Raw genomic sequence first — 21,837 nt, 5'->3', positions numbered from 1 at the left:
AAAATACCAGCAGTGACCAAGGTGGTAATCCGTACTAGGTGACATGAACAGATAACCCTGCAGTGTCAAAGCAACATCCCAGGAAGCTTCTCAGGAAGGTTGGAGATTAGTGTCTTCAAAGTTCTATTGTCCTTCTTAATGGCCCAATCCAGGCTGATTGCCTACTGTCCGGTGGGCATTCCCCCAAATACACACCTAGTTGTAATTGTTACATAGTCAATATTCCTAACTTCAGATACAGAAATGATATAGGTATACAAATTGGATAAACACATTCAGTAGATTGTAACCTTTCCAATGATATCTTACATAGCCCATCTTGCATAAAACATATCTTAGTTATGCCATATTCATATCATAACAATATTTCTATGAAAAATATGGAGTGTAGCATCACAGTCACCATCTCTTTTTTCTCTCTCTCTCTCTCTACATGTTATCTCTGGGTAATATAATCCACAAACACAACTACTTCTTGACAGGTTTCAGAGTAGCAGCCGTGTTAGTCTGTATCCGCAAAAAGAAAAGGAGTACTTGTGGCACCTTAGAGACTAACAAACAATGCATCCGATGAAGTGAGCTGTAGCTCATGAAAGCTCATGCTCAAATAAATTTGTTAGTCTCTAAGGTGCCACAAGTACTCCTTTTCTTTTTACAACTACTACCATCACTATGTTGATGACTTAGAGCTATGTCAGTCTTCTGTCAGGCTAAAATCTTATTCTGTCTGGCATCTCTTCATGGATGTCTAGCCATCAGTTCAAGCTCAATGTGGCTAAAACAGAGCTCCTAATTCCTTGCTACTTCCTTTCTCTGTTATTGTCCACATGGCCCTCAGTTCTGTAACTGGAATGTGATCTTCAACTCAGATCTCTCTGTAGGTCCTCACACTCAGGCTGTCTAAATCTTGCTCATTTCTTCTGCATAACATCTCAAAGATACGACCTTTCCTATTCACAACTACATCTCTCATCTAGGCTCTCCTTATCTCGCATCTTGACTAGTGAAACATCATTTTCTCTGGCCTTGGCAAATGCATTATTGCCCCATAGATAGGCATTCAGAATGCTGCTGCAAAGATCCTTTTTCTAGCCCATCACTTTGTATCCGTTCATTGGCTCCCTCTTCTCTTTCACATCAAACAATAAACTGCTCACTTTCAAGGCCTCCTCTTCACAATGTGTTCCTCTGCTACTGCTCATCCCTCATTCACAATAAAAATGTAGACTCCTACATCAGATTGGCCTATGATTCAAGTCTCCAGTGCTCATTTGTTAAGGTTGTTTTATTTTGTTTTGTTTTTTTGTTTTTTGTTTTTTTTTCAAACCAGCATCTTTGTGCTTTCTTCCATGCTGCCCCTCATGCTTAGGAGTTGTTCCCCGTAAACATCTGTAAAGTTACCTCATTATCCTCCTCAAAACTCTCCTCTAAACTCTCTCTTGCTGTGATGCCTACAAAAAGCATGACAACAGTTGGGCTGCTGGTATGCTAATACTGCTGTGTATCATGCTGACCAATATTGTCTCATTGTTTCCACGTAGAGTCAGAGTTTAAGGGCAGAAGGCGCCACTAGATCATCTAGTCAAGTGATACTCCGGCCTCAGAGGTTCAGGAGCCAAATTTGCCATTTGCATAACTCAAAAGAACCATGGTAGTATGAATTCATTGTTTCATTCTCTCTCTCTCGATATAGATATTCTCACAGCAAAATGACTGACCAAGTATTAATATTTTATCAACTACAATTGGTTACTAACATAGTAAAAGCCTCCTGACTGGCTAATAACTTAGATTGGTTAATAATTAAATCACATAGTGTTTTAAAATAATGTGCTGCAAAGAGCTGAAGGAGACACATTTAAAAAGCCACTTGCAACTCTGGAGCCTTAATCTGTCACTGATGTAGTCTCACCTCCTGTATGTCACAGGCTATCAACACCACCAGCACCTGCACAACCAAAATTAGACCAAAGTATTGCATCCCTCAGGAGACTAGATTTCATGCCACACAGAGAGAATAGGAGGGACCGAGATGTGCCAGTGCCTGAGGGTCCCTGCACTGGTAGGGAAATCATTAAATGAGAGGGATCTAGATAATTCTCACAAATGACCTGCATTCATGCTGCAGAGGAAGGCAAAACCCACCTGAGGTCAATGTGACCTGGGAGACCATTCCTTCCTTACCCCACATATGAGCAAGAACCAGCCAGCCAAACACCTGACAGAGAATACTTAGTGCCACGTGAGAGCCCTGGCCCTCTCTGTCTAATATCCTGTCTCCAGCTGTGAATACACCTGATGCTTCAGAGGAAGGGAGTTAAAAGAAAAACAACAACAAAAACCTGACCCCTGCTGGTGACCAGCTGAAACCCTGATGTATGAGCTTCTAGGAACATAAGACACAAACCAGCATTGAGCCTGCTCCTACAATCTCAAGCAACGTAGTCATACAATTGCACTCATAAATTTGTCCGTATATCTCTCAAAACTAATTAAGTTGTTGTCCCCACAACTCCTATTAGGAGATGGTGCCAGCATTTCAACCCTCTAATGGTTAGGAATCTTCTAATTTGCAGCTTGAATTTGTTCATGTCCAGTTTATATTCATTGTGCCAACATTTTCCTTTAGCTTAAATAGCTCTTAACCCTTCCCTGTCTATATCCATCTGTTGTCTCTTGTCTTTATGTTCAATTGTAAGCTCCCAGGGGTAGAGGCAGTCATTTTGTTGTGTGTTTTGTGTGGCCTCTAGCACAACGGGGGTCCTGGTCTGTGACTAGCGCTCTTAGATGGTCTAGGTAGTACAAATAATAACTGCCCTTTCCCCTTCAGCACCATTGCAACTACTAGGACAGTAACTTTTTCCTTAGCAGTTTTTTTAACCTGTTGTCCTATTGCAGTAAAATTGTAATGCCAAACTGTTTCAAGGAAGCAGTGCATCCTCTCCCATTCAGTATGGAGAGGATTACACTCAACGTGAAGATTGGAAGGAGAGTATTGAGAAGTGTAGGAGCCACAGGGCGTCCTCAGGCATTGGAAAGGCTCAGTTGAACTAGGCTCTGTCTTGCTGCCTGAGGACAGCCTCCTAGCTCAAACAACCGTTATCTTACTTCCTATGCCTGGTGTGTATATTCTTTCACTCTTCCCTACTCTAGCACATTTTCTTTCTCACCTCTGACATGCAGTTCGTTATTCTTATAGTATCAAAGAAGAGAAGAGACAGGTAATAGTAATGGGGGATTCGAGAAATATAGATAGTTGGGTTTGTGATGACTGGGAGAACCTCCCTGTGAATTGCCTGCTGGGTTCAAAGGTTGCGGACCTCTCAAGACATCTAGACAGACTTACGTGCAGTGCTGCAGAGTAGCCAGTGATAGTGGTACATGTAGGTGACATAGGGAAAGGTAGGAGGGAAGTCTTGGAGGCCAAATTTAAGCTGCTAGGTAAGAGTTTAAAGTCCAGGACCACCATGGTACCATTCTCTGAAATGCTTCCTGTTCCACATGCAGGGCCAATTAGACAGGGAGAACTGCAGGGTCTCAATGTGTAGATGAGATGGTGTTTGGAGGAGGGATTCAGATTTATTAGGAACTGGGGAACCTTTGGGGAAATGAGGAGCCTGTGCAGGAAGGATGGGCTCCACTTAAACCAAAACAGAACCAGATTGCTGGGATGTAAAATTAAAAGGGTCATGGAGGAGTTCTTAAGCTAAGGGCTGTGGGAAAGCCAGCAGGTGCAGAGGAGTGCACGGTTTGGACAGACGCCTCCTTTAGGGGAGGCTTTATTAAAAGGGCTACTATATATCCTACTGCAGAGGAAAGGAGAGAAGTAGCAACTGAAGGAAAAACAGTCAAACAAGTCCCATTCAATTACATCATAATGAATGAAGGCAGATAACTAAATATTGCCAAATTTTAATAGGTCCTTCTATACAAATACAAGAACTCTAAATATGAAGATGGGTGAACTTGAGTGTCTGGTATTAAAAAAGGATAGTGATATAATAGGCATCACAAAAACTTGGTGCAATGATCAATGGGACACAGTAATATCGGGGTACAAAATATATAGGAGTGGCAACATGGGTCATACGGGGTCGGGAAGTGACACTATATGTGAAAGAAACCATAGAGTCATAGTAAAAATCCTAAGTGAATGAAACAGTACTATGGAATCTCTATGGCTAGAAATTCCATGCTTGAATAATAAGAGTATAGCAGTAGGAATATAACACTGATCACATCTCTTGTCGATTTCACTCTTGATTAGTTGGTGGCTTCCTGTGCAAATAAACTTATATGTGAGATACACAGTGATCAGACAGATAAGCAGGGATACTAGAAATCTGTTTGACTCAGAAAAATGTGAAATTCATGTTTTTTTACAGAGAATCTTTAGTTTTTACATTTTGTGAAAAAAATAAAAACATTAACTTTTAACTAAATTTTACTGATTCACTTATTCCATATTCAACCCCTCTTGTGGTTGATTTTTGAATGCGCTTTAAATTTACATAGCTAAACATACTCCAATAAATTGCTTCCAGTGTATGAAGGTTACTCAACGGCATATAGGGATTTGTGTTCTAATGCATCTCAAATTTCACTTCAGCCTCCACACATGAGAATAATTAAAGCTATGAAAAGATGCTGAAAACTAAAAATCACCCCTAAAAACAATGTCGTTGAGTTTGGCAAGGACAGATTTCACGTTGATGGTAATGTGCTGTTCTTTATTGTATCCAGCAAGTCTGTAGATTACATTTGGAGGCAGACAATTGTAGAACACATGGAAAGTGTTAAAACATTAACTGAATGAAAGGAAATGAAAACAAGAGGGAGACTGAAACAGCAGGGCCCTCTGCAACAGTAAAGAAACAGTGCATTGTGACTGGATCATTTCAGCATTTTACAAATGTAAAATACACCCATAAAACATTGAGTTCAACTGATACCTGTACATATTGTGGCTAGGGAAACTAAAGTTCAGTGTTTCGTTTTAATTGTGGAAAAATGCGGATTTTTATGGTTTGTTTTTGTTTTTTTTATTGGAGAATCTGTTTTTTTATCACAGAAAACTAGGATCCCCACAGGTAAGTGTCTCCAACCCCTGCCTGAACAGAACCTTTTTGAGGCATGTCTTCTTGTGGTGACCTGCATTTAATTTCAAGACTTTAAGAACATAATTTCCAGTATAGATACATAACTTAAGTATTATCTACACACACTTCATAATGATTAGGATGATCAGAGGGTTGTTGGCACTCAGTAGAGATCTTCCATTCCACGCTTTGAACTATTGTGCATATGTTGACCCATAGGATCCCTGTAAAGCTCTGTGCTCCTCTGTGCCCTTTGCCACTTTCTACAAAGAGGTTGAATTTTGTAAAATCAAATGTATTTAAAGCCTCAGATCATTAGAATAGTTTCTACAGTTTTCCTTTTAAGTTCAAATTAAAACAATTGTTCCTCTGCCTGACACAGCCTGCAGTGCGCCACTGCAGAAGTAGCATGCCTAGCCCTGTGGCCATGGAGTCATTTTAAAGCAGTAGCTCCTTAAGCTCTTGACTCTCAAGTCTGTTTTCCAGAAATTAAAGGTATAAATTGCCCAGCCCCTCTAACAGTTCCTCTCTTTCACTGAGGAATATTCACAGAACTAATCCACTCCTTTTTTACCATTGCACAGAAGTTTGAAGGGTGGGATTTTTCAAAGTCACTGTGACTTAGAAGCACAAGTCTGCATTGACATTCAGTGAGACTTGAGCTCCTTAAGTTGTTTAAGCCCATCTAAAAATTCCAACCTTATTCTGTATTGTAAATTGCTTTAAGTATAAACATAGGTAAATTTATTGATAATTTTGACAGTTGAGTTGTTTAATGTCTGGATCACTTTGGCGTTGCCCATTATGGCAATCCAGTCAAGAATCTGAGCTTTAAGAGGGGTTTTGCTTGCTCTGCTAAATTTACTGCTTCTCATAGGCATAGCTTTCTGCCGTACCTAATGGGATGGACAGCCCACCAAGAGCTGCAATGTTTAAGTCCATCTCAAAGAAGGTTCAGAATGATTGTGGTGACATAAGAGACACTAGGAGTCCATGAGTCAAAGAGGTCTCAAGGGCTTTTCAGGCCATGAAGTATAGCTGCTAAGCTTCCTTCAATACTGAAGCACTGACTCCGTACTAGGCTGAAAATCTGCGACTTGTGACCAAAGCATTTTTAAGTAGCCATCTAGATGCCTTCCAAACCCTTGGGAATCTACATATCTCAAATAGAGCCACAAAATGCACCTTTTTGTTGTGGCTGTTATGGGGGATCACTTGGTGTCGAGGAAGGGCCATAACCGAGCTTGTGCTGTTAGATCTGGCCAGGCCTAAATAACATCCTTGTAAGATGGGATGTCTTGGAATATTTCTTCAAGTGCTTGCTCATGTTGATTCCATTCTAGGTGTGTGCGCACCCATGTGCACCGTCGTTGGAGATTTTTGCCTTAGCCAGCCCTACAGATACTGCAGTGGCGCCCCCTTGAGTGCCAGCATATTAAGTGCCACTGGCTATAGGCCCTCTCAGTTCCTCCTTACCACCCATGATGGTTGGTTGGAGCGCCTTGTCTTGCATTGTAAGAGTGTTAGCGGTTCTCAACAATTCATTGTTATCTAACCTTTGTATATAATTCTTAGGTACTTAGTCTTTAAGTTAAGTGTTAGTCATGAGTTTAGTAGTGAGTCCTGGCTGGGACTTTGCCCCGGAGTGGGGCATGACCTGTTCTCCAGGCTTCAAACCGTGTTCCTCATGCAACAGGCCAATGCCTATTATTGACCCCCATGACAGCTTTCTGAAGTGCTTGGGGGAGTCCCATAGAAAGGACAAGTGCAGAACCTGTAAGAACTTTTGCCCTAGAACCCAAAAGGAGCAGGATATCTGCTTCAGGACTCTCCTCATGGAGGCTGTGCTTCATCCTGCATCGGAGCCCTTCTGCTCAGACCCCATGCTGAGCACCTCGGCATCGGTGCGGAGCGCACCACCAGCACTGTTCCCCCTCACCAGTGCCTAAGAAGTGGCAAAAGAAGAGCCCCCCGGCACTGGAAGGGAAACAGACTTTGGGCAAAGGACCTGTGTCAGGCCATGTGCCCGCCCTGGGGTTTCACAGGGGTACTGCTGTGGTTGGATACCGCCCTCTATCTCCCTCCCCCCCACCCCCCCCTCAGGGATTGAACTCCTGGGAGTGGCAGGGGACCCTGGATTCTCCTAGGGTTCTTGTTGCCCAAAGCGATCCCAGTGGCCAAAGAACAAGCAGGCTGACTGGCACCGCACACCCTGCACCAGGGGCTGGACTCAGCTAAGACCCCAACGCCTAAGGGAAAGCCGATCATGGCACCACTGCCCCATAGGGCAGTGGAGCACCCTCGGTCTCCGGACTGCAGGTGTAGATCCCCATCTCTGTGGCCTTGGCCTACAGTCAGAAAACCCAGGTCCCCGCCACCACATTCTCCTTCTCTAAGACATGGGACGCTGCAGTCAAGGCACTGGTCCCTGTACCACCGGTACTGGTGAGCTTCCTGTGCAGGTCACCTTCACACAGATATTGGTCCCTACTGGGGTGGGGTCACTCTCTGTCACAGCACCGGTCTCCATCTCCTCCCCCACCCCCCACTCGTCAGGCAGGCACTGGCCCTCACCTCACCAGTCACTGACCAGGGTCAGGCGAGAGACTCAGGTCTCGACGGCTCTGCCCTGCCCTGGTCACCAGAAAGGCAGTGGACCGAGTCGGACTGGGAGTTCAGCCCTTCGCCAAGGAGGAGGGGTGATTCTCTGCTGACCTGCGAGACAGGCGCAGCAGTGGCATGGCAGCAGGGACAGTGGGCTGCTCAGTGGCCATACTGGAACCCGTGGGGCATGCCCGTGATACAGGTCCCATATTTCCACCAGTCCTCCTTGGCTGCCTCAGACAAACAGCCCCCAGCATCGCTGGCACCAGAGTCAGAACACAGTACTGAATCTGACGTTGGGGCAGCGCATTAGACTCCAGCACCTAAGGAGCTGTCCCTGGAGAGGGAAGAAGAACCTGCCTGACCCCAAGCGGTGCAGTCGTCATTGTCGTCCCCGGACGAAGCGGAGGCGGGTCCCTTCCAAACAGGTAGTCCTCCTGAGGACTTCAAGGAGAACCAAGACTTCCTTAAAAGGGCGGCTACCAATTGAGGAGGTCTCAGAGGAGTCTGATGACCTCTTTAACATTATATCCTCCTCCACCCCAGCCCGTGTCGAGCTGCCCGTCCGCTCAGTGGTCCTTAGGATTGCCAAATCACTGTGGCAGATCCCCTGTTCCATTCTGCCTACTTCTAAGAAGGTGGAAAAGAAGTATTGCGTCCCTGCAAAAGGATTCGAATATCTGTACACGCACCCTTCAGCGGCGTCACTGGCCATGTCTGCTGTTAATGAAAGGGACAGGCAGGGCCAAGTCAGTGGCATGCCAAAAAACAAAGATGCCAAGAGACTGGACTTATTTGGCAGAAAGATTTATTCAGTGGTCAGCCTGCAATTTCGGGTGTCTAACCACCAGGCCCTGTTAGGCGGGTATGGTTTTAACCAGTGGAACTCCCTTAACAAATTCAAGGACCGAGCCCAGCAGTTTACCGCTTTAGTGGACGAAAGCATAGCGATAGCAAGAGGAACCCTCCAAATGGCCTGGGACATTACTGATTCAGTGGCCAGGGTGGTCGCCTCCATGGTGTCCATGAGGCGCAGTCCTCTGGGTTATCCCAGGAGATGCAGGCCACTATTCAGACCTCCCATTTGAGGAGGTGGGGCTCTTCTCTGAGCTCACAGACTCAAGGTTCCATGGCCGTAAAGACTCCCGTGCCACCCTCCAATCCTTGCGCCTTCACACTCATCAGGCCAGGAAGCTGTTCCGTCCTCCACCTCCACAGTCTAGATCCTGGGGAACTCCCCTGCTGAGTGCATACAGGAGAAAAGTTAGAGACAAAGGGTCTAAGTGGCGACACCTGTTGTCTTCCCATTTGTCTGCTCAGCCTGGGCCTTCAAGAAACCAAGGAAGCCAGAAGCAGTCATTTTGAGGATGCGCTTGAGGACAACTCCCCCGTCACTTCGCAGGATCCACCTTCCCACTCTTTCTTCAACCGCTTCCGCCCCTTCCGTTTGGCCTGATCTCAGCTGACCTTGGACCGTTAGGTGCTCGAAATAATATTCTCAGGTTACACCCTGTAGTTCGTGGCCGACCCTCTCCGTCCTTCATTGGGGACCCTTCTCATGAGCAACTCCTCGTCTAAGATATCAAGAACGTCTTGCCTCTGGGAGTGGTGGAGGAGGTCCCTTGGGACATGAAAGGAAAGGGGTTCTACTCCCGCTACTTCCTAATCCCGAAAGCAAAAGGGGGCCTCAGACCCATTCTGGACCTGCATCACCTCAACAATTCTCTCAAGAAGTTGAAGTTTCGCATGGTCTCCCTGGCCTCCATCGTCCCCTCTCTGGATCCAGGAGACCGGTACGCCGCCCTCGACTTGAAGGATGTGTATTTCCATATTTCTATTTTCCCAGGGCACAGGCGCATCCTTCATTTTAATCTGGGTCAGTGCCATTTCCAGTTCACGGCAATGCCATTCAGTGTCTCGTCTGCCTCATTAGCATTCACAAAGTCTGCTGTTGGGCAGCAGAAAGCCCTCCACCAGAGCGACCTACCTGGCGAAATGGAAGTGGTTCTCCTGTTGGACCTCAGATGAAGGCGTTGGGCCCGGGCAGGCCTTGCTGCAGTTGATCCTGGACTACCTTCTGCATCTCAAGCTTCAAGGCTTGTCCCTTTCATCTATTAAGGTCCATTTGGCGGTTATCTCAACCTTTCATCTGCTGCTTGTGGGCAGGTTGGTTTTTGCCCAAGACATGACTGCCAGGTTCCTCAAGGGCCTTGAGTGCCTCTAGCTGCACGTCAGGGACCCCATCCCTCTGTGGGACCTGAATCTTGTGTTGTCCTGGCTCATGGGACCCCCGCTTTGAATTCTAGCTTCCTCTTCTCTCCTCTTCCTTTCCTGGAAGGTCGTGTTCTTGCTTGCAATAACGTCAGCCCGCAGGGTGTCTGAGATTAGAGTCCTTACCTCAGAACTGCCCTATACAATCTTTTATAAGGACAAGGTCCAGCTGTGGCCACACCTGGCCTTCCTGCCCCAGGTGGTCTCCCAGTGTTTTCCCAAGCTGCATAAGTCGGAGGAGGAGCATCGGCTGCATTCCCTTGATGTCAGAAGGGCGCTAGCCTTCTACATTGAAAAGACCCAGTTGTTCCGCAAATCGACAATTGTTCGTTGCGGTGGGCAAAAGGATGAAAGGTTGTCCAGTATCCACTCAAAGAATTTCTTCTTGGATCACTGCCTGCGTTGGTTGCTGCTCCAATTAGGCCAAGATGCCACCTCTGGCAATCATAACTGCCCATTCAGCCAGGGCACAAGCCTCTTCAGCGGCTAATCCGTACTTGAAGTTGGTGTAAGCCAAACTCATGGAAGGACACTAACTTCTTGGGGACTCTGTTCTCAGAACCACCTCATATTGAAAGTCTCATTTCTCGCATCAGTTACCTTGGTCAGGAGGGCTTTAGAGTTGCAGTCAGTAATAAGTAAAACCTTTCTGTGGAATGTGATATAAAGGCAAGGAGGTTCTTACCCTTCTCCATAAAATTCTGACTAAAACTGATTTGGAACTTCATGTCCGTCAATTGATTGCACTTGTCTGCATTATGTCAAAAGTCCCAGTGCTAACTTGGGGAGGTAAGATTGTATACTTTGGATGTGAGAGTGGTTGGCTGTTACTTAAACAGAACCAAACCATTCAGAAAGTCACAGTGGGCTCTGGAGAAAGTTCTCAAGGTCAGGCCATCTTGGCTTAAAGAAGTGAAGAAAGCCGTTCATTCGCTCATGTTTTGTAGGTGCTAATGTTCCTGTGCCTGAATGCCTCATTTTCTAATTGAGGCAATTGCTGTCTCTGGCATGTGTTTCCAGTGTGCCTTTATTTGGAAACCTGCAGATTTGTTGCATATAACTTGGTTCACACCTTTACAAATCACTATTCTCCTCACATTGTGTTGAGAACAGATGCTGGTTTCCCAAGGGTGGGATATCTCTTGCTCACTTCCTCAGGAAAGACCCTAGTAACTGGTCTCCTAGAGTATGTGTATGTGGAGCCAATAGGAAAGTGGGGGTTACTCACCTACAGTAATCTTTCTTTTCAGATTGTATTGCTTCCCTAGAGCCACAATGACTCTTTCCCTTCCCCCTCTTACTTTGGAGCCCTGCTGGAAATAGGTCTCTGCAGGTAGAGAGGAGCTGTGGAGACCATTGTCAAGCTATTTGTATCCTCAGATTTCAGAATGCAAAACTTGAGGAAAGTGCATGCACTAGTCCAGCTTCCAGATATTGCTTTAAGATGGTTCCATTGCTGTATGATGTTTGGACATGAGACTCCTATGTTGTGGCTCTGTGGCAGCAATACACTCTGAATACAAGAGTTGCTGAAAGTAACTTCCTTTTTAAAACAAGCAAACATCCCCTTGCAGTATTTGAAACCTAAATATTACAGTACAAGAATCTGAAAGTGAAACTTAATTTTGTATATTTCTCTGTTTGCACACAAAGATAATAAATGACAGCAACCTAGATTTTTAAAATTCTCACACTTAAAAAAAAAAGTATGTTCTGGACATATGTAAAGAAACTTGTCTGTTTACAACACATGACTTTTAAATGACTTAAGTCACTGAAATGTACTTCAATCTGTTACTTCCACTTTTTGAGGGTTAAGGGAGGAATGAGGATTGCACAGAGAAAAAGGCCAGTCTTGGTCTCCTAACAAAAATTTGGACAGTTGGCCATCTGACTGAACCATTTTTTTTCTTAATTGCTGTTTGTTAGAAGGCCCCACCAAGATAATCTTGTACAATCATTTTAGGGCTGGGTTCAGCTGGAATCATTGGCTTCTGCCTTGAGAAATCACATACTCCTCAATGTCCTTCAGAGACACAAGAAAGGGAACGCTTGTATCCGCTACCTCTCTGATCTGTAACAGTAAGGGGCACAGACAGAATGAGTAGGACTGATGGAGGATTGTACATAAGGAGCACTCCTGCTTCCCTCCACACCCACCTTTGCATGGAGAATCTGTAACAGGTTAAGGAAACTCCTCCTGAGTGTTGGCAAAAACAATAGGGGGAGCAAGAGAGAGCTTGGGAAAATCACCTGTGATCTCCATCTCTTTCAACAGTGTAGAGGATGCTCTACACCCCCAAGACGGGAGACAAGAGCAGGGTCTGAGAAAAAGCACCTGTGCAGTGCCAGCTACATTTTCAGTGGTTGAATTTATTATTACCATTGGTTGTGGTTATACGCTCAGCCATCAGAGGGTGAAGTCCTTTTGTTTTGGGGGAGCTATCTTCAGTAACTGAACGATGTTGATAGGTTCCCCCAACCACTCTCCTGGGTGAAAACCTAAAGCACATGATAACTTCATCTTGAAGGATGGTGCATGGGAAACTGGGGGAGGAAATTCTGTGGTGTGGGGTATCAGATGGGAACATAACTATGGGGAAGAAGAAAGGAAGTGTGTAAAATTATGAATAAAACTGATTGGGAGAGGGAAGGAGGGCCAGGGCAGTAAAACTCTGCTTTATGTATCTTGAACAGCCAATTCCTTCAGAGATGCCAAAGTGTAGGTGGAATTCTCTCTTCTCTTTAGCTGTGTGGTTTTATATTTTAGTGCTGTCAAGTGTGTGAAGTGAGAAAAGTGAAAAGAAGGTTTACTGAAAATACAGCTCTGAGGAAGAATAGGATATCTAATCAGTTATGTTAGTGGTAGCCCGGGACACTGGAAACTTGTGTGTACAGAATTCAGTTTATGTATGTTCCACAGACTTAAGGTTTGCCCATGGATTCTGGGTGTCCCTGGTGTTTTATGCACAATTTCAGCTTCCATTTTAAAAATATGGAAAAAGTTTATAGCTCTTCTGATCGCAAAAAAACTTTTCCCGATATGAGCTGATGCCTTGTCTGTGTTGGAGGTTTTTTAGACAAAACTGCTGAGTCTTAGTTGTTTGACTAAACAAACTCAATAACTCTAAAGGTGAACTGCCCCCATTCATCTCAATGAGGTGTGCATTAAAGGGACACAGCCAACTTCAATGCTACTTCTATCTAAAGTTTTTAACCTATTATTGTGGTAAGTAACACCTAATATTACTATAACTAAGAGGCTAGAGGAAATAATGCCTGACTGACTAACTGGTTTTGACCTCTAAAGCCAATAGCCTAGAAGCTAGCTACTTGAGAGACAGTTTCTCCCTGTTCTACACGACTGCAGTTAAGATGGAGCCCCTTTGGAGCTGCTACCAGGGTGTTCTTGGGTGGGTTCTTCAACTCTGAAATATTGTTCTGTTCTCCCTCCCCTCTCCTCAAATTCTATTACATTTAGGTCATGCTGCAAAACCATTCTATTCTCCCTAGCTTTTGGAGATGGGAAAGAATTTAGGATGGTTAGGTGTAGGAGAAGAATTTCTTTTCAGTCTTCATTTTTGCCTTGCTAGTGTTTTGATTAGAGGGATTAGACAGAATTGTTGGCTTTAAACTAATTTACAGCTTTATTTACTTTTATGAAATATTTTCAAGGGTCACTAGAGTTTTGGAGAGATGATTTATCTTTTTATACAAATTTGACATTTTAAATTAAAAATACCAGTTACTCTAAGAAACAAATGTTCTCCAGATTCCGTTATTCATATTCCACACTATAAAAATAATATTCATAATAAGTGGTAATCCTGATTATGGCTGAAATGGACAGCAAATGAAAACTCTTCAAACATTAGAAAGCAAAACAGGGTTTTAAAAATACTGTATTGAGTAGTCCTGTGTGGGAGAGCCAGACTAAAATAACTGGGAGTGCTGCAGGTCTGAACTGAGGTCTTTTTGGTAGTGTTTGTTTTTGCACTGTACAGTTAAATATAGGTCACAATTTTGGAAGTATTGGAGTGATTCCAAAGTTAAAGTTGCATCCAGACATCCATTCTAAGCTTCATTCTTTAACCCCTCTGTGTTTCCATTAGATGAAGTGATTTATCTGAAAATGTGTATTTAAAATATGTTAGAGGAATTTCTCTAGTTTGGAAACTGAAAGATTTTAAAAAATAGTATAGTTAGTATTAATATTATAGTGGCACTTAGAGGCCCCACTATGATTGAGGGCCCATCGTGCTAGGCACTATACATAGTAAAAGTCAGCTACTGCCCTGATGAGTTTACAATCTTAGTAGATTAGACAATACAAAGTGTATGAAAGGAAATATCATTATCCCCATTTTACAGAGTCTTCCCCAAGAACGCACAGGAGTGTGTGGCAGAACCAGGAATTGAACCCCAGTTTCCTGAGTCACTGGACCATTCTCACTCTCCCCCTCCTTCCTCAATCCAAAATGCAGTGTTTTTTTAAATTCTGAATGTTTCATTCTTTGGTCACATATATAAGTTTTTTAGCTTTACGGTAATTTTCATGGGAAGTTAGAAACAGAAAATATTAATGAATTGTCATTGTTAGGATTGGACCTCTGCCAGTTGCTTAATGATTAAAGTTTTAATTGCCTGATTACAGTTTTCATTACTAAGCCATTAGCACTTAATAGCAGTCTGGTTCTGCTAGGACTTAGGGGCAACCAATGTGGGCTGAGGCATGTAACTGAAGTTGTGGGCACAGAGCTGGCCAGGGTGAGGCTCTGATGGGCAGGAACCCTTAGATGCTAACGGACCTATTGTAATCCTATAGAGTACAGGTCCCCTCCTTCAGACCTCAGCAGAAGAAGAGTGGGTTAGGAGCAAGGAATGAAGGGAATCATCGAGAGGAAAGAGTTCAGAACTGGAGCTGGGCTGTAAATTAGGTATTGCTTTGTCCAGTCCCAGGAGCAGGACCAGGAAGCCAACAAAATAGTCATCTTTCTAGAGCAGCAGTTCTCAACCAGGGGTCTGAGACCAGGTTTCAGGGCTCCGCCAAACAGGTCTGGCATTAGACTCATTGAGGCCCAGGACAGAAAGCCCACACTGCCCTGACCCCACCAGCTGGGGCTGAAGCCAAAGCCTGAGCAGCTTAGCTTTTTGGCTCGCGCCCCCCCGGGGTGTGAGGCCCCATGCCGTTGCCCTGCTTGCTTCCCCCTAATGCCAGTCCTGGCTTTTATATGCAGAAAAACAGTTGTTGTGGCACAGATGGGCAGTGGAGTTTTTATAGCATGTTAAGAGGGGGGGCACGCTCAGAAAGAAAAAGGTTGAGAACCCCAATTCTAGAAAAAATGCTGAACAGTGAGCGAAGAAACCTTTAACTGACACTCGGGCTTTCCTTGGTGTAAAGAGCTGCTCAAGCAAAGCAGTGGGATCCAGTTTGCACATTAAATCAGATTGGAAAAACAAAAATCATTAAAGGAAATACCAAAATAAACCTTCAGTTATAGTTGATTGCTAAATGCAGTTCAAGAGAAACAGTACCATTAAATACATCATTTAAAAAAAAATAAACCATAGAAATTGCAAGCTAAGGCTATATAAATAATTCCAACATGAATTTTGCTACCTAGTTCCCATAGCACTGCTGCCTCAGCTTTCCAGTTCACCAGATAGCAGCAGTGCTGGAGGCATTGTTTCTGTGCTGAGGCACCAGTGCACCAAAGTCTCTCCTGGCACTGTTGCCTTTTTGTGCTGGTGAGCTTGTGCAAATTGCTGGAGGAGCCTTTTAAGTGCATTGCCTCTTCATAAACATACTTTCCTCTTCCCCTTCAGGACCATCCCAGCTAAAGGCCCTTTTTTTCTCCATAGCTTCATACCACATCCCTAATGTCTCTGCACGCACAGTCCTTCTCCCAGACGTGCTTCTCTACTACATTCTGCTTTTAAATGTTGATCTCTGTCAATGTCTGAAAAGGGCTGATTTTTCAGTACCCCATCTATTCTTTTCTCTATTTCCCCTTCATAACCACCTCCGTTCCACAACCCCAAGCCATGCACATCCACGCTTATCCTGAATAATTGACATGCAACCTTGATTCTGACCATAAATAAAATACATTAATGTGCAAACTTATGATGATTTCAATTCTGTAATGTCTACAGACTGATTGATTGATACCAAATTGTAGAACAATTCCTAAAACAGCTCACTTATTCACATATTTTTCTGCAGTGTCTAGGAAAAGTTGTCTTGCAAACGCCTTTTATATTCTGACACCATATGTATCTTACTCATACCAGTATAAAATTATGTAAAATATAATGGGCAGTCTCACCAATTCCAGACCAATTATCAAAATATAAGAATATCTAACCATTAAATATGATCAGTGGTGAGGGCCTACCTGTTGATTGTGAGAATGAGGGTGGAGTTATGTTGGGGCCGGAAGGGAGGTTAGTTGTGGTTGAGAAAGGGGAATTTATGTGTGGAGTGTAGATAAGATTTTGAATGACTTGATGTCTTATGTTGCAAACAAAGAGCCATTAAACTGTATACTTCTAAACAAATAATATAAACACATCAGTTATCCAAATGTATTATTAAAAAAGCATTGGTCTAATTCCCATTAAAATAAAAGGAAAAAATTCTATTGATTTCAATGGAAATTTGAATTTCACCCTAAAATAGTAACACAAATCCAGGGACAGAGTTAAGATTGTCTGGACGTTGGTCACTAAGATTATAACTGTTTAGTTAGATTTATGTGGAGTACAATATAAGTCCAGTACTCTTGTTGTTCTTGACAATTTTTAAAGAACACAATAAACAGATCCATCAGTTGTGCTAGATCAACTCAAATATACACTGGCAACATAAATTATTGAAATTAATAAACCCCACACACTATTGTCTGAGTCCCACACCCAGCCCTGCCCTGTGCCCATTTTCTGACATGCAAAAGAGAAAAGGTGTGCTTTACATTATGGCCTGAAGGCTAAAAGACTCAGACTTTTGTGGAGCTGGGGAGGAAGTGAGCTCCAAAGGTCTGGGGCCCTAATAGAGGGTGGCCTACCAGCTGTCTCCTCCCTTTGTGTCAAGCAGGCTTCAGCTCAGGTGTCTCTGCTGATTGTGACTGTGGCAATATGTCATGAGGAATGTTAGTCTCTTAGGCCAGAGCAACACTAGAGAGTTTACAACTGTGCCAATGCAGGCTCTCTAAAGCAGCCGCTCTAAGCTGACGGGAGAGAGCTCTCCCATCAAGTTAGCTATTCCTACCCCGACATGAGCCAGTAACTATGTCCCGCTGACACAGTGCTGTCCACACCAGCACTTATGTCAGTGTAACTTGTGTCGCTATGGGGAGGGGAGGAATTAATTCACACCCCATAGCAACATAAATTATGCTGACATACACTGCAAGATAGACATAGTCAGACAGGCAGGCCCTAGACTATTTAGAGATTTATAAAGCAACATCTTAAAATCCATCTGGAAACAAGAGACAGCCCTAGAAAGTCATAGAGCTCAGGTTTAAGATGCACTGGGAAAGAGACCGCACAGCTGTTGAATTCAGCATGAAATACTTTCCTAAAAGATTTAAGATGTAGCCCAATGTAGAGAGCATTGTAGTATCTAATTTTGATAAAGGCATGGATGATAGTTGCAAAAATCCTGCTAAGCACCCATAGATGGGGAAAAGGCTGACTTGGCCGTAGCTGCTCCCTGATCTAGTAACAGCTGGAAGTCTAACCAGACCACCTGGATCACAAACCAGATCAACCAAAGGTAGGCACACATTCTCAGTCAAAGGGGCTGAAATAACCCCACAATCTCTTCCAGTTACTTATCCCAGCCAACCAGGTCATTCTGTTTTATCTGGACGATGTCTCAGCCTTTATCCATGCCCAAGTCTCTCTGCCTTCTCTTTGGGTTTGGAGTTTAAGGATGATATTAGAAGTCCTTTATGTAACCTTAATTTGTGATTTCCTTAGCTTTTAATATTTAGGTTTTGTAACATTTTCTCTTGACTTGTGCTTAATAAACTTAACTGTAACTTAATTAAGTTTTTGTTCTGGAATAGGTGTCTGTCTACTTCACGTCAGTCTTCTTTCCATGACTCTCCTCCTGACAAAGTATATTCCTGTTCTAACACACACGAGGCTTTTATATATCCCAGCTTTTCCTGCTCCTTGAACACCTTCTTTTATCCTTTCCATTAAGGAGGTGTCAGGCCTGCTGAGATTAAGGAGGTTATTGATTAGTTAAAGGAGTCTTTTGCAACTTCAAAGAGGATTTAATAATGAAAGAAAAGGGAGGGGAGAATCACATCATGAACCGTGGTAGCAGGGATTGTACTTTCTTCTTGAAAAAAGGCATTCGTGTGTCAATGTGACACTTCCAAAATGAGAGGCAGCTTTATTCACTTGTTTGAGTGGGGAGCTCAGAGCCAGGTAATCCTCAGACCTCTAATTCCTGCTCTGCCATGGACTTGGTGGGTGGTCTTTGGTGAGTCACTTACTCACTCTTTTCCCTACCTGTCACAGGTGTTGTAGAGATTAGCTAATATCTGCAGAGAACTTTGAAAATTAAACATACTATGTGTTTAGTAATTATCAAAAGATGTTTAGGTTGTAATACTAGGAGCAGCTGCTAAAAGGGCACTAACGAGGACCTATGCTTTTTAGTTGTGTAGGTGAAATAAAGGGAAGAAATTGGGACACTTTGTCTGGAAGACCAATAGAGAATTAGCAGTTGTGGTATAGGCACTATCCGGTAAGCCACGTCCTTGGCCCCACCCTCCTGGCTGTGTCATTTGTGCCTTTGCATGTTACTCATCACCTGTGAGTGCTAAGCAAGGAAAAGCCCCAAACCAAGTGTTGGGATAGGTAATCTGATGTTTTTTCTGGGTATTATTTAGCAACCCAAAGCTAACAGATTTTCAGGTAGGACATGAATGACTTTGCAAGATTTCTCTCTATAGAACTCGATCCAAAATCTTGGTGGCTTTCAGCATAGCTTTAGACTCTTACTCAGGTCTGTAGTCTAAATTTCAGTTTGCCCTCAGGCTACTCAAGTGATTGAGTTTTAATCCATTGGATGAGGGGTCCATCGTCATCTGTGACATTTGCCATGGCTATCGGAATTGATGGTGCAGTTGATGACAGCTCTGGGCCTTGTCTGCTTTAAGCTTTTAGTTTAAAATTTCCCATTACTGTGCTACGCCAGTGCACCCTAACTTGTAAAAACACTAGAGCTTTGTTCCATAGAGCCCATCACTTGTTACTGCTGGTGGAGCTGCTGTGATGGGAAACATGAAGAAATAGGTTAGAGTAGACAGAGCCATGATTCTCTCTGTTGATCTCCAGCACAGTTTGACAAGCTTGTGTAAGCTCTCACTAGTTCAAGTTGCTCCTCTTGTCAGCAGTGGAGAGGTTAGCATCTAGGCTTTAAAGTTAACCTGTTGATGAGTGGAGCTGTTGAAGTCTCACTTGATGCATATATTTCAGTCTCTTTGCAGACATGGTACGGCAGTGCATTGGTTCACTTTTGGAAGTTTATCTTTGCAATGTCAAGAATTAAAAACATACTTTTAAAAACAAAAGCTTTAGGGTCTGTACAGAGCTAAGTCTTTAAAGAACAAAATGTACATCTTTTCAACACCCAGGAATACCATTTTTCTTATATTTATTTTGAATGTGTAGTCAGTCTTACAAATCTTTACCACACAAATACCAAAAATGCAATATTAACAATTGCAATAATGAATGGTTCATATTTGGATTGAGTCATTATAGTCAAGTTTATCTATTGGGAAGGGGATAATGTTAGAGGAGCAGCCTTAGGTGTGTTGTTTCTCGGGGCTTTTTTTTTTTTTTTTAAACAGTTCTGTCTCTACTCATTAACAAGCCACAGCAAGTCGTCTTGTAGTTATTAATATTTTTAACATCCCAAATGTGATGGGTTTTTGTTTGCAGGTGTGCTCTGAGTATTGTATAAATGGCAACCAAATACTAAAGTATTTATTTGTCCTCTGTTTTGCTGCATTATATTTTTCTTTAACGATGATCTCCTGAATTTTTTTTTGAACCATTCTTCTAATTTGGAGAGGTTTTCCAATGAGAGGTTTTCAATAATGCAGTAACTATTAACAGAATTCTTCTCTTCTTTGTGTCACCATTTCTGCTACGGTAACTCCTCACTTAACGTTGTTTCGAAGTTACGTTGCTGTTCTATTAGGGAACATGCTTGTTTAAAGTTGTGCAATGCTCCCTTATAACGTCGTTTGGCTGCCTACACTGCATGTACAATTTTGAGGAAGAACAGCGACTTTACAAGGGATCATTGCACGAGTTCCTCTTCTCTGCCTCTTCCCCCTCCCTCCCAATGCTTCACCCACTGCCAAACAGCTGTTTGGTGGCACTTAGGACTTTCTTGGGGGGGGGGGGGATGCGGTGTGCTGTGGAGTGGGGGTGGGAAGAAGTGGGCCTGGAGTGGAGTGGGGATGAGAAGAGGCGGCTTTGGATGGGCTATTACCAGCAGGAGAGTGAGTTTGTGTGGGGGGGGGCGGAGGGTGAGAAAACCTGGATTTCTGCTGGAAATGGCCCAACTTCATGATCACTTTAGATAAGCTATTACCAGCAGGAGAGTGGGGTGGGAGAAGGTATTGTTTCATGGTCTCTGTGTATATAATGTCTTCTGCAGTTTCCACAGTATGCATCCGATGAAGTGAGCTGTAGCTCACGAAAGCTCATGCTCAAATAAATTGGTTAGTCTCCAAGGTGCCACAAGTACTCCTTTTCTTTTATTAAATTTTGTGGGAAAATTGGATTCGTTTAACATTTCACTTAAAGTTGCATTTTTCAGGAACATAACTACAACATTAAGCGAAGAGTTACTGTACGAAGCCCCAGCAGGGTTACCACGTGATTTGCTAATAAATGTTTAACTATTGGTTACAAATCACATTCTAGTACTCTTTTTAATAATTGGACATGTCCACTACATATAGATCGATCACCTTTTCCCTCCACAATTTCTCTGATAGCTATCTCCATCCAATCTATATATATATATCAGTAGTTCAACCTATTTATGATTGTTGGCCGCATATGCGCTCCCTCTCATGTTCTCTCTCACACACACCCACCCACCCCTGTATGGCTGTGAGCATGTCACATGGGACTGTGTGCTGATTGGTCTGAACCATAGGTTGAGAACCACTGGTATATAACCTTTTTTTAAGCTTGCTGGTGTCAGTTTGTATTGAAAGAGATGTTCTGTTGTACTACAGATTGAGGTTGCTGGATTTCTTTGCAAAGTCAAAGCCTATGCCGCCTGTGAAATTTGTCCACCCATAGCATTTCCCCATTGTCATAGATCAGGGGTGGCCAAACCCTGGCTTGCAAGCCGTGTATGGTTCTTTTACTCTTAAAGTGTGGCTTGCAGAGCCCCCCCATTCTCTGCCTACCAGACTGTGGGGGAAGCTCATGGCTTCTGCCCTGCTGCAAGGTGGTGGAGCTAGAGGCTTCTGCTAGAGATGACTGGTGTCTGCTAAGAGTGAGGGGCACAATTTAAAGGTCCCCCCCACCCAACAGCTTGAGTCATGACCTCCCCTCCCCCTCACATGCCCCCCTCTTACCCTCAGTGGCCCCTCCCTGCAGCTTCCAGGTGTTAGCTCTGCAGGGAGAAGCAGCAGCAAAAGCAGCGGCTCTCCCTGCAGCTCCCAGCTGTTTGCTCTTGCCTTTCCCAGGGTCGTGGCTCTCAGCTTGCTGGCTCCAGCAGCTGCCATGCATGGCAGGGGGCCTGGCCACACTATATGACTGAGCGGGGCCAGCAAACTCTGGCAAAAATCAGGGCGGGAGGGGGCGC

The 21,837-nt window shown here is 43.7% G+C and overlaps 1 protein-coding gene across 6 annotated transcripts in view; it reads left to right on the top strand.

The window, feature by feature from the left end:
* Nucleotides 1-21,837, top strand: part of TCF20 (transcription factor 20) — a 215,622-nt gene that overhangs the window by 147,883 nt on the left and 45,902 nt on the right. Inside the window, exon 3 of one of the 6 annotated variants that reach the window (XM_073327267.1) lies at nt 1,542-1,651. The exons of the other annotated variants lie outside the window; for them this stretch is intronic. Coding sequence (XP_073183368.1) covers nt 1,542-1,651 — 110 coding nt within the window. The remainder of the gene's footprint in view (nt 1-1,541; nt 1,652-21,837) is intronic. 6 annotated transcript variants of the gene reach the window in all.

Source organism: Lepidochelys kempii, chromosome 1 (genome assembly GCF_965140265.1).
Source record: "Lepidochelys kempii isolate rLepKem1 chromosome 1, rLepKem1.hap2, whole genome shotgun sequence".
Taxonomy (NCBI): Eukaryota; Metazoa; Chordata; order Testudines; family Cheloniidae; genus Lepidochelys; species Lepidochelys kempii.
Note: the sequence above shows the minus strand (reverse complement) of the source record. Positions and strands in the feature narration are given on the sequence as shown.